At 45.2% G+C, this 14,241-nt stretch overlaps 2 protein-coding genes across 2 annotated transcripts; both read left to right on the top strand.

The window, feature by feature from the left end:
• The first annotated feature begins 1,523 nt into the window (after positions 1-1,523).
• On the top strand, positions 1,524-2,540 carry LOC122760371 (olfactory receptor 10J4-like). Its single transcript, XM_044015496.1, has one exon. The coding sequence runs from the start codon at positions 1,546-1,548 to the stop codon at positions 2,491-2,493; it is 948 nt and encodes a 315-aa protein (XP_043871431.1). The 5' UTR covers positions 1,524-1,545; the 3' UTR covers positions 2,494-2,540.
• Positions 2,541-7,767: 5,227 nt separating this feature from the next.
• Positions 7,768-14,227, top strand: LOC122760362 (histone deacetylase 4-like; the record flags this gene model as incomplete). Its single annotated transcript, XM_044015485.1, has 10 exons — positions 7,768-8,412; positions 9,410-9,543; positions 9,630-9,732; positions 10,663-10,709; positions 10,850-10,957; positions 12,391-12,446; positions 12,656-12,743; positions 12,861-12,980; positions 13,248-13,345; positions 14,103-14,227. Coding segments are annotated over exons 1-10 (1,018 nt in total), but the record flags the coding sequence as incomplete, so codon positions are not given.
• Positions 14,228-14,241: the final 14 nt, after the last annotated feature.

Raw genomic sequence — 14,241 nt, 5'->3', positions numbered from 1 at the left:
AGCAGTTTGGAAAGTGACGCAGACCTCACACTTCATGACAAAATGTCACAATGTATTTTGATAAGGATTATTTTGATGCAGAAGACATTTTTTTAAAAAGTGTGAATGGAATGATCCACACGGAAACAGGTTTAGGTGAATACGCATACTTTTGTTTGTCCACACGGAGACGGCATTTTAGGAGACCTGAAGCGGTATTTTCTGAAAACAGCTCCCAGATTGGGAAAATCTCACATACGCTAATACGCTACTTTAGGAAAACGATGGCGTCATATTCACATTCATTCACATTCATTGTCTTGTGTTTGGAGATTATCTGACAGAGTTACCAACTACTGTCAAAGAAAAGTAACACAAGTCAGCCTGAGAAGATATCACTATAACATATCCTTTCATGTCTTTAGAGATTTCACACACGGGGGTGAAAAAGTGTTGAACCGTAAAATAAACTTTTTACTTGAATAAACAAAACAGATCAGTAATTGTTCCACAGTAAATACAGTTAGATGGATCTCACTCTTGCGGCAAAATTGTGCTTTTCCTTTTCGTAGGAAGTATTTAGTTTTATGACAGAAAGTCGGTAGATTTGCTTGCTACGTTTCTTTCCTCTGACTCGGCTCATTCTGTCTCAGTTTCTGTTATTATATGTGTAAAACGTCTATATGTGTAAAACGTCTGCTTCTTTGTTTTTGAGTGTTACAGCGCAACTAACAGTCTGGAGGTGGCCTAAATAAAAGTCCCTGCCCTCAAGCTCCTAAAGTCACAATCCTGTGGATGCCAGTGAAGACATTAAAGGTTGGGGCACCAGCGGATCAGAGCAGTGAGGAGTGTGCTGCGTCTGTCACACTGATGTGGTAAACTGCTGTCTCGAAGGGGAATCATCTCCAACAGCTTTAGTGAAATGTGATGAGATGAACTGTGATCTCTGCTGCTGCTGCTTACAATGAATATGATGGTGATGCTTGATGCTGACTCATGTTCTTATTTTCTTGCCTGTTTTTAATGGTCTTAATCCCACTTGTTTGTCAGAACCTTCCAGAATCGTCAGGAACTAGAATAAAACCCTACAGAGGGTCTCAGTCCTGGAACATTGAGGGCAGCAGAGAATATCCATATTTTTCAAAAACACACATACAAAACAGCCCTTCTACTGTATATCCTCATTGTATCTTCAAAACAATGAAAAAACTAAGGCTCTGTATTTTCAAGTAAAAATTTACTGTCATTTATGCTGACTTTCTCCGTGTATCTGTTACATTCTGCTCCAGCAGGAAATTGTTATTTACTTGATTTGTGACGGCTTTTCCTCGTTCAGTTCCTTCTGTTTTATTTATCTGTTTACGTGGTAAACAGCAGGTGATGGACGTGTGTGTTGAATCACATCGCTTTGTATGAAAAGTGTTTGTTGTTTGCCATTCACAGGAGGGTGAACTGACAAGAGTTTGATTTTATTCTGTGGAAAACACTTTGTACTTAATATTGTTGTTGTTACTGTGCTGTTTTGTCTTTTGTGTGAGTGTGTGTGTGTGAGAGAGAGTCTATAGAATGTTAAAGATGATGAAGATGATGTTGAACTCCTCACAGGTGTCACATTTCACTCTGGATGCTTATTTAGACCCTGGTCTGTTTAAATATGTGATCTTCCTGACTGTGCTGTGTTTCTATGTGTTTATTATCGTCGCTAACGTGTTGCTGATTGTAGTTATCTGTATGAACAGAAGTCTCCATGAGCCTATGTACCTGTTTCTGTGCAGCCTGTTTGTGAATGAACTGTACGGCAGCACAGGCTTGTTTCCATTGCTGCTGCTTCACATTCTCTCCGACGTTCACTCGGTCTCCGCCCCCTTTTGCTTCCTGCAAAACGTTTGCTTGTACTCGTACGGTGGCGGCGAGTACCTGATCTTGGCCATCATGTCGTACGACCGCTACCTCGCCATCTGTCGCCCCCTGCAGTACAGCACACACATGACGGGGAACAGAATCGCTGCGCTCATCGCCTTCGCGTGGTTATGTCCCCTGCTGCTGTGTGTGGTGATGACGTCGCTCAGCGCGACTCTGCGGCTGTGCGGAAACGTCATCAACAAGGTTTACTGCGACAACTACTCCATCGTGAAGCTGTCGTGCGGCGCCACGACGGTCAACAACATCTACGGCCTCTTCATCACGTGCTGCTCCATCTTCCTGCCCCTGGCGCTGATCTTCGTCTCGTACGCGAAGATCCTGAGGATCTGTTTCTCGGGTTGTAAGCAGACGAGGCAGAAGGCAGTCAGCACGTGCTCGCCTCACCTGGCCTCCCTGCTCAACTTCTCCTGTGGGGCCTTTTTTGAGATCATGCAGAGCAGGTTTAATATGAATAACATTCCCAACATGATGAGGATATTTTTATCTCTGTACTGGCTCACTTGTCAGCCGCTGTTAAATCCTCTGGTTTATGGCCTCAACTTGTCCAAAATGAGAGTCATCTGTAAAAGTCTCATCTCTGCTGAAATGTAACTCACAAACACACACACACACACATATTGTTGTTTGTCAATACATTTTAAAACTGTATGGAGTTTCCTCCCACAGTCCAAAAACATGCCAAGGTCCTGGTGGTGTGTGTTTATAGGTCACCTTCAGGCTTTACAAAATACTTATTCCGTGTTGTTGAGTCAAAGATATGATTCATTTTATATCGCATATTTTTAAAAAAAACAGGTGTATCAATAATTGTGCAGAAGATAAAAATCAAAATATACCATTTTTATTTTATTTTTGTTTATTAAAAACGAGCCAAACTGTGACATATTTCCAAATTTCACAAAATCAATCCGAGTACTTTTTGCGCAGGTGTGTTTATATAGTTCTTCAGCTTGCCTATAGGTTGTGCTGAAAAGATATAAGGATATAAGTCACTCTGGCCCTGTGGTGGACTGGTGAGACTGTTTGAGATGACATTTTCTGTGCATGAAGTTAATGGCAAAGAGAGGAAATAATTACATTTTTAAACCATTGGCAGAGATTTGTGCTCTCTGAGTTCATTGTTTTTGGTTCTATTATATTTTGTTTTGGTGGAAACTGATATTTGCTATAAAAAAACTGAATAAAGACAATATTGTCAATATTGATAGAAATGTGTTGGAAAACAAATTATTATTTTTAATATTACAGATGAATGACTTAATTGAGGTTACTAATCAAATAAGCTACAAAATGTCACAATCCAATAATTAATGGTTATTACTGATCACGTAATTGTGAGGATTGATTAGAGATTCTTCCATTGTCACAATGTGCGATCAGAAATGGGGGACAGTTGCTGTATTTGTATCTGTGAATTGGCTCCTTTAATATATTCTTTCTACCTTTTTAAAAAAATATATAACGTTTATTAAGCTACGGTGGACCTGAAATGTTGTTGTTTGTTTATACAATGACAATAAAGAATCAAATAAATTGAGAGAGAGCGCTCAAATGAAAAACAAGAGGTTGGGACAGAAAGTCAGTGAGGAAGTTGAACAATGTGATTAACGTCTGAAGAAATGTGCGTGTGTCTGTGGCACTTGCTTTGAAATGGAAAAGCCCCAATAAAGTAGTTATACGGTTAAGTGTACTGTTGTTACAAGTGAGTCTTCTCATTTCATCTGTTTAAAATAACATAGAATGAACACGATTGTCAAACAATATCAGTATCAATAAAACCAGCAGTCTCAAACATGCGGCCCTCCAATCAATTCCACGTGGCCTTCCAATATAAACCTGAGTCATTTAATGAATAGCTTATTTAAAAGCAATCTAAAACAACTACAGTGGACCAAATCTCAGCTGACATAGGGCAATCCCCCAAGTGGTACCCCAAATACCGTACCTCCCTCCGTCCAACTGCACACTTCCCTGGATTGGCCGTGAGCCCCGCCCTCCTCAGGGACTCCAGCACTGCTCCCACCTGCTGCATATGCTGCTCCCAGGTCTCACTATGAATGATGACATCATCCAAGTAGGCCGCAGCATATGCAGAGTGAGGCCGCAGCACCCGGTCCATGAGGCGCTGGAACGTGGCTGGGGCCCCGAACAACCCAAATGGAAGCGTTACAAATTGGTACAAACCATACGGAGTGGAGAAGGCCGTTTTCCCCCTGGACTCTAGCGACAAGGGAATCTGCCAGTAGCCCTTGGTCAAATCCAGTGTCGTAAAAAAGCGAGCCGTGCCCAGCCGATCCAGGAGTGCGTCGACCCGGGGCATTGGATAGGCATCGAATTTGGACACCTCGTTGACTCTACGGTAGTCCACACAGAACCGTATTGACCCATCAGACTTGCGAACAAGAACAATGGGGCAACACCAGTCACTGTTGGACTCTTCTATTACTCCCATCTCTAACATAGCCTGAAGTTCTGCCTGAACAGTTTTCCTCTTATGTTCCGGCAGGCGATAGGGTCGTGAACGCACTGTCACACCCGGGGAAGTTTCTATGTGGTGGTGTATGAGGTTTGTGCGTCCCGGCAGGGGAGAGAACACGTCGGCAAACTGCCGCTGCAACGAGGCCACGTCTGCTCTCTGGCCCGGCGAGAGATGATCGTCAACGGGGACCGGCGCCGACCTGTTTAATTTATTCACCTCCGGTCCCAGCTCATCTCTCTCAATCACCGTGGTGGCCAGAGATACAGACGCCACCTCCCTCCAGGCTTTGAGGAGGTTAAGGTGGTAAATCTGTGTTGCTCCACCCCTGTCAGAACGCACAACCTCATAGTCAACATCCCCCACTCGTCGTGTGACCACAAAGGGCCCTTGCCACTTGGCGAGTAATTTGGAGCTAGACGATGGCAGCAATAGAAGCACTTTATCTCCCGGTGAAAACTGTCTAAGTTTAGCCCCTCTGTTGTACAGCCGCTGTTGACGTTCCTGGGCCTGGAGCAAATTCTGCCGGGATAACTGACCCAGTGAATGGAGTTTTGCTCGCAGGTCCAGTACGTGCTGTACCTCATTTTTACTGGTGCTTGGACCCGCCTCCCAGTTTTCCTTAACCAGGTCCAAGACACCCCGAGGTTTCCTGCCAAACAGGAGTTCAAAGGGCGAAAACCCCGTGGAGGCCTGGGGCACCTCCCGCACTGCAAACAACAGAGGGTCCAACCATTTATCCCAATTACGACTATCCTCGTGTACGAACTTACGAATCATGTTCTTTAGCGTTTTGTTAAACCGCTCCACCAGGCCATCAGTCTGGGGATGGTACACACTAGTCCGGATTGAGCGGACGCCTAGTAATTCGTATAGCTCGCGTAGTGTACGTGACATAAACGATGTGCCCTGGTCAGTCAGGATCTCTTTCGGGATCCCAACTTGGGATATGACCTGAAACAGTGCCTGTGCAACACTCTTCGCCGAGATGTTGCGCAAGGGTACTGCCTCGGGATATCGTGTTGCATAGTCCACTAGAACTAACACAAAGCGATATCCCCGTGCGCTCCGGTCTAATGGCCCGATGAGGTCCATGGCAAACCTATCAAACGGGACCTCCATTAATGGTAATGGGCGCAAGGGCGCTTTTGGGGTGGCCGGAGGGTTGACTAATTGACATTCGCGGCAGGATGCACACCACCGACTTACATCCGCCCGAATGCCCGGCCAGTAAAATCGGGCCATGATCCGGTTCAGTGTCTTATCATATCCGAGGTGACCCGCCATGGGGTTGTGGTGAGCCGCCTGGAAAATCGTTTCTCGGCGGCTTTTTGGGACTAACAACTGGGAGAGCTCTTCCCCTGTTCGAGCGTCACGACTCACTCTGTATAAATGGTCTTTAACGACAACAAAGTAGGGGTGAGAGAGTGATGCGTTAGGGTGAACAGGACAACCATCAATTTCCATCACTTGGTCAAAGGCGTGGCGGAGGGTCTCATCCCGAGACTGTGCTAGGGGAAAATCTTCCATGGGCGCCATCTGTGCCCCCCCCCAGCAGCGTCGGGATGCGGCACCTCCGCCTCACCACTAAGGACAGCACATAACTCACATTTCCCTGCCTTACGTGACCGCACCCTCATGGTTTCCCCTGCTAAGCTCGTAAACCCCGGCCAGTTTGTTCCCAAAATTAGAGGGTGCGTGAGGCGAGTACTAACTCCAGCCTTTACTCTATGTTTTTTTCCTTTAAAACAAATTTCCAGGGCCACCACCGGATAATCGTGAATATCCCCATGCACACACCTCACCCTCACCCACGATGCCTCTAACAATGCCCCCGGTCGAACCAAGCGCTGATGGATCATGGTCTGTTCACAACCAGAATCCAGCAGAGCTTGATGTGTACCCCCTTGTATACATACTGGTATACGGTACGTCCCTTCCGAACCGGGGGAGGGGGCCGGCGGCCCGGCAACCCGAACCACTTGCCCCACTTCCATGAGCGGGCACTCCGCTCTGATGTGGCCGGGCTGCCCACACCGCCAGCACACCTGCCCTGGCGTCTGAGGAGCCCCCCGGGGTGCCAGGTGATCAGACACGTAGGCTGGGCCCTGAGGGAAAGACGGCAGAGGGTAATTAGACAACCGGAGCGATGCATGCTCCGGCTGTGTGTGTGTGTGTGTGTGTGTGCGTGGGTGTGGTGTAGGAGCCGATGCCGCTGGGAACCTCCTCCTCGGGGCTGGAGTGGGACGGCTGGCAGGGATCGTCGCTGGCCTGGTCTCCTCCCTCATGCTCCGCCGGGGAAGAGAGAGATGGTCCTCCGCGAGGACGATCGCTGCCTCGATGTTGACCGGGCGGTGGCACTGGACCCAATTGGCTGTGGACGATGGTAACCCAGCGATGAACTGCTCCAGCGCCACCTGTCCAACGACGTCCTCAGCGGAGTGGGTCCCCGGCTGGAGCCAGCGCCTCGCTGCGTCCAGGAGCTGCTGCGCGTATGCAAAGGGGCGCCCGGCTTCTTCAAAGGAGAGCCCCCTGAACCGCTGCCGGTGTCCCTCCGACGTACTGCCCAGCCGGTCCAGGATGACTCTCCTCAGCTGTGTGTAGTCGTGACGCGCCGCCGCCGGCAGGCTGTGCGCGGCCAGCTGCGCCACGCCAGTGAGCAGGGGAAGAAGCCGAAGCGCTCTCTCCTCCTCCGGCCACCCACACGCCTCCGCCGTGCCCTCGAAGATGTCCAGGTATGCCTCCGGGTCATCTTCCGCGGTCATCCGCTGCAGGGCGACGGGCGGAGACCGTCCTCGACCGGGCTCCGGGTCGGCGCCGTGGGCAGCCGGGCGTTGCAGCAGCTCCCGCAGGAGAGCACGATCGTCCCGCTGTGACGCCGCCATGTCCGCGAGGAGCTGGGACTGCTGCTGCTGCAGCGTGGTGGTGCTCTCCTGCATCGCAGCGAGGTGCTGAAGGGCCAGCGACAGCGGAGATTGTCCTTCCATGTGTCCCTATTCAGGCGCCACTGTGAGCCTTTCCCACTCACTGGGGTTCGGGAAGGACGAGGAGGCGGCGTTGAGGGAGCAAATATATTGGTTTATTGTAACTGAAAATAATCAATCAAACAAAACATAAGCAGTCAGCTGTGGCTGGTGTGTCAGCGCTCTCCTGCGCTGCGCTGGTCAGACTCTCTGTGTCTCTCAGTCTCTGTCTCTCTCTCTCTCTCTCTCTCTCTGTGTGTCCGTGTGCGGACCCAGCCTACTGCAAGAGACCAGAACCAGGTTACAAACATGCTTATATAGCTGACTAATTACCTGATTCTGTCCAGCTGTCTGATCACCGGCTGAGCCACTCCTTCCTTTCCTCCAGCAGCCGTCGCTCTAACCAAGCCCCACTGCCACACAGCCGTACAACAACATCGGCAGAGAGAATCAATATGAAGTCTCAGAGAATTGATTTTAACTGTGTTTGGCACTAATGTGTTGTAGATGTTCCTGGGGAAGACCCGGGGATGTGAAAACTCAAAACAAAAACAGACACATAAATGTAATTTGGGCTGTAAAAATGTTGCTCAGCGCCTCCAGGGCCTCCCCGTGATTGAATGCCGGGAGAAACTGAAACGGCATCATTTGTCTTGGCTGCCATCTTTTGGCCATATGTTGCAGTAGCAATATAAAACATGTCAAATTAATTTTTCTTCACTTTAGTCCTCTAATGCATCCACTTTTTTTTGATGCACCACAAAACAACTTCTCCTGACAGCCGGAGGATTCATCTTGTTTATTTATGTTTTACCTTATTTTTATTTATTTTTTATTTTGTGTGTGTGTGTGTGTGTGTGTGTGGGCAAGAGTAGCAGGCTTTTTTGCTAGAGCAGCAGCGGATTCACCAGCTCAGAAACTATCAAGCCTCCATGGAGGCTGCTGGCTTGTCGATATCCTTCCCCGGACACCGTCCCCTGTCGCGGGCTCAGTCCTCTCCAGCCTCGGCTTCCTCTTTTCCAATCAGTGTGCCAGCTCCTGAACCTACCATCAAACCTCGATTCACCACAGGTTGGCGTCACTGTCCCCCTTTTTTCTTGTTTTAGTAAGAAAATTGGGCATTTAGTTTCCTTTTCGTTAACTAAAATTATTTTCTTACAGATTTATCAGTCTTTTTTTCCTTCCCCATTTCTGTCTGTGTATCTTAAAAGTGCTCATCAATTTTTACTGAATTGTCATGAATTTCCTGGAAAACACCTGGAAATTAACAATGATTTCTTTGTCATATGACAGAATCTGGTTCTGGACTTGTGGTCTGCCATTTAGTGACCTATAATTTACAATATTTGAGAAGTTTTTGTCTCCAAATTTGACCATTTCCCCCTAATGCACTGGACTGAAAAGTCAGACTGTAATGTGCCTTTTAACAAGGAAAAACAGGCCAAAATTAAAGAAAGTTGTAATTATAACAAGATTTTCACTTATTAATCAATTACTAAGTTAATCGTCAACTATTTTGATAATCGATTCATCGGTGTGAAGCTTTTTTCATTTTTTCATGTTTTCGGAGTGTTTGAGCTTCATAAATGTGAATATTTTCTAGTTTATTTGCTCCATATTACAAAGAAATTATTAACTGAATCATTTTGGTTTTTGGATATCATCATTTCAAGGTTTGACAAACACTGACAGATTAATCGAATATGAAAATAATCGTTAGTTGCAGCTCTAATAATAAGCAACAAAATTCTCTCATGTAAGAAATGTTAAATTAAAATGAGTCTTCTTTTACTTACCTAAGCTGATTATGAGAATGTATACCTCAGAAAGATTTTTCTTACTTAAATTTAGATAATTTGGTTTTGTGCAAAACTTTCTTGACAAGATTATTTTGCTTTTTTGGCAAAAAAAAAGAACAGTTCCCCAGAGATGAAGCTGATTTTACTTTCTTGAAAATCAATTTTTGCAGTGTAAGATGCTTTTCAAAGTAAATGAAATACAGATGTTAGAAATAAGTCTGGATTTTTATTCAATAAACACCTAACACGAGTGTGTGTGTGTGTCTCAGGTTTGGTGTACGACTCGTTGATGCAGAAACATCAGTGTATGTGTGGAAACACCAACAGTCACCCGGAGCACGCCGGGAGGATCCAGAGCATTTGGTCGCGGCTGCAGGAGACTGGACTCAGAGCGCAGTGTGAGGTACGACGTCTCCACACTAAAACATACACAAAGTAAAATGTCTATGACACGGATGTAAAACCTTGTGTGTGTTTGTGTGTGTGCAGTGTATCCGTGGGAGGAAAGCCACTCTGGAGGAGCTGCAGACAGTTCACTCTGAAGCTCACGTCCTACTATATGGAACCAACCCTCTCCGACAGAAACTTGATTGTAAGCACACACACACACATACTTACTGCAGACAGAATGCATTCCCTAGCCCTTTACCCTAACCGTAACCATCACAACTAAACGTTAGCCTCATGAAAACTAAATTCTGTGTGAGTGAGAAACAACAAACAAAATGCACACTTCAGGTCCATAAAGTACAGCACTAGCAGGTAATGCTGCTGATGTGGGAGCTCCAGTCTGGTATAGAGGATGTCATTTAATGTGCATTTTGTGGGAAACTGTACATACTGTACGGACTAAAAAACAAACTATATTCTACATTGTTTCAAAATGATGTGCATTTTTGTAGACGTGGGATTTATAATCTGAAGACTGTGGACCTTGAGGCTCACTCAGGCTGTGTCAGTGGCACAATGATTGACAGTAAAATGATGTCGGATTAATGAGGTCCTAATGAGGTGGAACTTTCAGATTTAAAATTCTTTCACCACATTGTACTAAGGAACAGAGTTAGGACTGAAACACAACTTTGGTACTTATTTTCCATAGCACTTGTTCTTTTTAGTGTATTGTCATTTTTGTACTTTTTCATTTGCACATTAGCACTTATTATCATGTGTCAAGAATACATACATTCATATGAAACAAAAAAAACAAACGTTTCCTAACTCCTAACCCTAAAACCAGGTCTTAACCCCCCAAAAAGCCCTTTCAAGTTGTGAGGACCAGACAAAATGTCATCACTTTCCCCAAAATGTCCTCACTCCATATGGTTTATACATTATACATTGACTTACATTTAATTTCCTGGAGACGTACTCTAACTCTAACTACTGTACCACTGGCCTAACCTTATCTTTCTTCACCGTAAAATGATTAAGATTTAGGTCCCCACAACAGAAGTAATACCTGGAACACATTTATATTATCCAAGTGTCTCTAATTTTATTTTCATTTCCCGATCACCAGGTTCAATCACTCCCATGTTTGTACGGCTACCATGTGGCGGGGTGGGGGTAAGTACAGCTATGGAGTCAAGTATTTAGTATAATTTATCTCATAATTCTTCCTAGTTGCGGTGCAGAAATATGTGCTATGGAAACAAATTGTAGATTTGTGGCTCAGGTTTTGAAGTGTGTGTGTGTTTGTTTCTCAGGTGGACAGCGACACCATATGGAACGAGGTCCACTCCTCCAGTGCGGCTCGCCTCGCCGTCGGCTCTGTTGTGGAGCTTGTTTTCAAAGTGGCCACTGGCGAGCTGAAGGTAACCCCCCCCCACACACACACACACACACACACACACATCCACACTCATCCTCTGGTGTCATCTCTTCTTCCCCACATAGTCGGGGAAAAAAACACTCATGAGGCTGCCACAGACAACCATAATCTCTAAAGGTGATATATATGTAAGATATTTATATTGGGATAATTATCACATTAACTAGGTTGTAAAATCATCATATATGATTATAAATATCTACCAAAAGCATATTTGTTTTTCGGGGAAATTTTTTTTTTTTTAGGTTTTATAACAGCTGGCACCTTCAAACCCATAGCTCCGGACACCATGTGTCACGGATTCTATGAACTGCCAAAAAAGAATGGGACCTGTTCTAGATTCAGCCTGTCGAGAGTTGACTGCACACTTTAAATCCATGGAGATATCAATTTTGCGATACATCGCAAAACTTGACACACTTGAATATATGTGATCCTTTTTATTCCCCCTGGCGAGTGTGGAAACAGCTGGAGAGGCCATTATTCGTAGACCTGCAGTATCCTGACATCTTCAACTTGAAAACAGCCAAGTTGTCTGACACATTGCCGGATTTATGTGTCATCTCGTACAACATATACCCTCCCAGATCCTGGCTCGCCATCAACTTCCTAAAACTTAACTGGTTAAGAGTCTGGGTGTCATCCTCGACAGCGCTCTTTCATTTCAGCGTCACATCCATCCCTCTCACCCAACAGCACTGCTATTCTGCTTCACATCCTGTCAATTCCATCCATAAACTGCAACTGGTGCCCGCGTCTTTACCAGAACCCCCTCCATTAGTCGGAAATCACCTGTCCTACAGCAACTTCACTGGCTCCCTACAGTATCAAAGATCACATCATGTATGAGACCAACAATAACCTCCTCCTCCACATGAACACGCCCACCCGTACTCTTGGGTCTTCCTCTTCCATCCAACTCACCGTTTGACCACCATGGGGTGGAGAGCCTTCCGCCGATCAAAACATAAACAGAGTTTGCAGCCGCAAATAAGATTGTGGAAAAAACAAATGTTTCCTTATTTTAATGACATATCATTAAATATCATTTTCTTTCACATAGCCCCTCTGAGGAGAATAAACTAAATGTTTTATTTTCACATCGTCAGTAAAACAGATTTATACTGTTTTCACTGCAAGACTTGTTTTCATTATCTGTTAACCAGTCAATAGCATTGTGTTTCAGCGTATTGATTCATTAACTATATTGTGGCACACCTTTGAACAAATTCCACTTAGTTTTGTTATTTGAGGTTCAATCTGTTAGCGCCGCTCACTGTTGTTGTTTCAGATTTAGTCCTCTCCACTTTGTCTTCAGCTCGACAACAGCGTCTCGAGCAGTTGTTCACTAAATCACTAAACGCAGGGGGGAAACAACTGAGGAATGATGGGTGTCTTTCCTTCTTTCTTTCTTAGAATGGTTTCGCTGTGGTTCGCCCTCCTGGACATCACGCCGAGGAGAGCACTCCCATGTAAGTCCACAGCCGTCACCACACTCACTTAGAGACGCTTAATCTGTGCATAGACATATACCACTGTCTGGAACACATATTACACAAATAATTGAGTTTTGTTTGCACATAAAATGCTTTAAGGACACCTTTATTTATTTTTTATACTTCTTTACTGCAACGTCTTTGAAGTGCATGATAAAAATGTGAACGTTTTGTTGCCGTTTCAGGGGTTTCTGCTACTTCAACTCCGTCGCCATCGCAGCCAAACTGCTGCAGCAGAGGCTCAACATCAGCAAGATCCTCATCGTGGACTGGGTCAGTCTCTGGAGAGTCCACATCTTTGTGCTGACATGTAGTGTTGTGCAATGAATAGTTTGTGCTTGGATTTCTTTCTGTCCTCTCATTTTGTGTTGTGTAAAAATCAACCCCCAGGACGTTCACCATGGCAATGGCACCCAGCAAGCATTCTACGATGACCCTAACGTCCTCTACCTGTCTATTCATCGCTACGACGACGGGAACTTCTTTCCTGGAAGCGGGGCGCCCGATGAGGTGTGTTTGTGTTACAGTAGCTCGATCTATGTCGCTAAATACCAATTTAGTTTGATGACTCAAGTGCCTGAGACGACATTTTGTGTAATGATTTACAAAATACGAGTATATGGATTCAAATGTCAGGAAGTAATCACTGAGCAAGTGAACGTGGAGCTGCACTGCAAAACAAACCCCCATCCTACATGTAGCTCACAGGCAAACAGAGCAGCTAACAACCGGCAGACGTGATGTACATATGAGTCACGCGTGTGTGTCTGTGTGCAGGTGGGCAGCGGTCCAGGAGTCGGGTTCAACGTCAATGTTGCCTTCACTGGAGGCCTCGACCCGCCCATGGGAGACGCCGAGTACCTGGCTGCCTTCAGGTGTCACACGCACTCTCAGTCTTTCACACACACACAGTGCCTAGTTTCTTTTTTATATATCACTTTTCTTTTTAATACCAACAGCAGAGAGTGTGGAAAACACCCCTGCGTAAATTGAATCTTCCTGCTTTATAGGCCGTTTCAAATTGACAGCTGGAGTTGAAGATTGGTGACGGGGAAAAAACCTTTTAACTCCATAACAGCACATTTTTATTTAACGACTTTGTAACAACACATCTTTTAATCCAGGGGGGGTTTTTTAAACGTGTTGTGTGTTTTTTTCAGCCCATAAAGCAAACACTTAACCTAAAATATTCAAAACCACTAAATCTGGAGATGGATTGTTTCATAAAAAACACTGACTGCTGTTGTGTTTGATTCTTTTCTCGTTTTCTGCCGGTAGATTAGAGTTTCATTAGGGAAACACCCTGTTATTCCCCCGTATTTGATTGAATATTTGCTGCCATAAAAATGTCCGCCACGGTTTCTAAAGCCCAAAAGAAGTGTAATGTAATGTCTTGTTTTGTCCGACAAAACCTTTTTAAAATGCAAAACTATTTGATTGAGACAAATCGAGCTGAAAAACGTTCATAGTAGTCAATAAAAGTGAGCAGTTTAAGTTATGCACACACATCCTAGATGAACCTTACTGCTGGGGGGAATGCACTCTGAGTCATAAAAACAGACAATAATCTTTAACATTGTAATCTATACACCATATAACTTTTACACTTATATCTTTACCTCTTGTTCTCAGGTCAGTGGTGATGCCTATAGCCAACGAGTTTGCTCCCAACATCGTGCTGGTCTCTTCAGGCTTTGACGCGGTGGAGGGACACCCTCCACCACTAGGGGGCTACACTCTGACGTCCAAATGTGAGTGTGGGGAGTATTTG

This window comes from Solea senegalensis, unplaced genomic scaffold, assembly GCF_019176455.1.
Source record: "Solea senegalensis isolate Sse05_10M unplaced genomic scaffold, IFAPA_SoseM_1 scf7180000013475, whole genome shotgun sequence".
NCBI lineage: Eukaryota > Metazoa > Chordata > Actinopteri > Pleuronectiformes > Soleidae > Solea > Solea senegalensis.
Note: the sequence above shows the minus strand (reverse complement) of the source record. Positions and strands in the feature narration are given on the sequence as shown.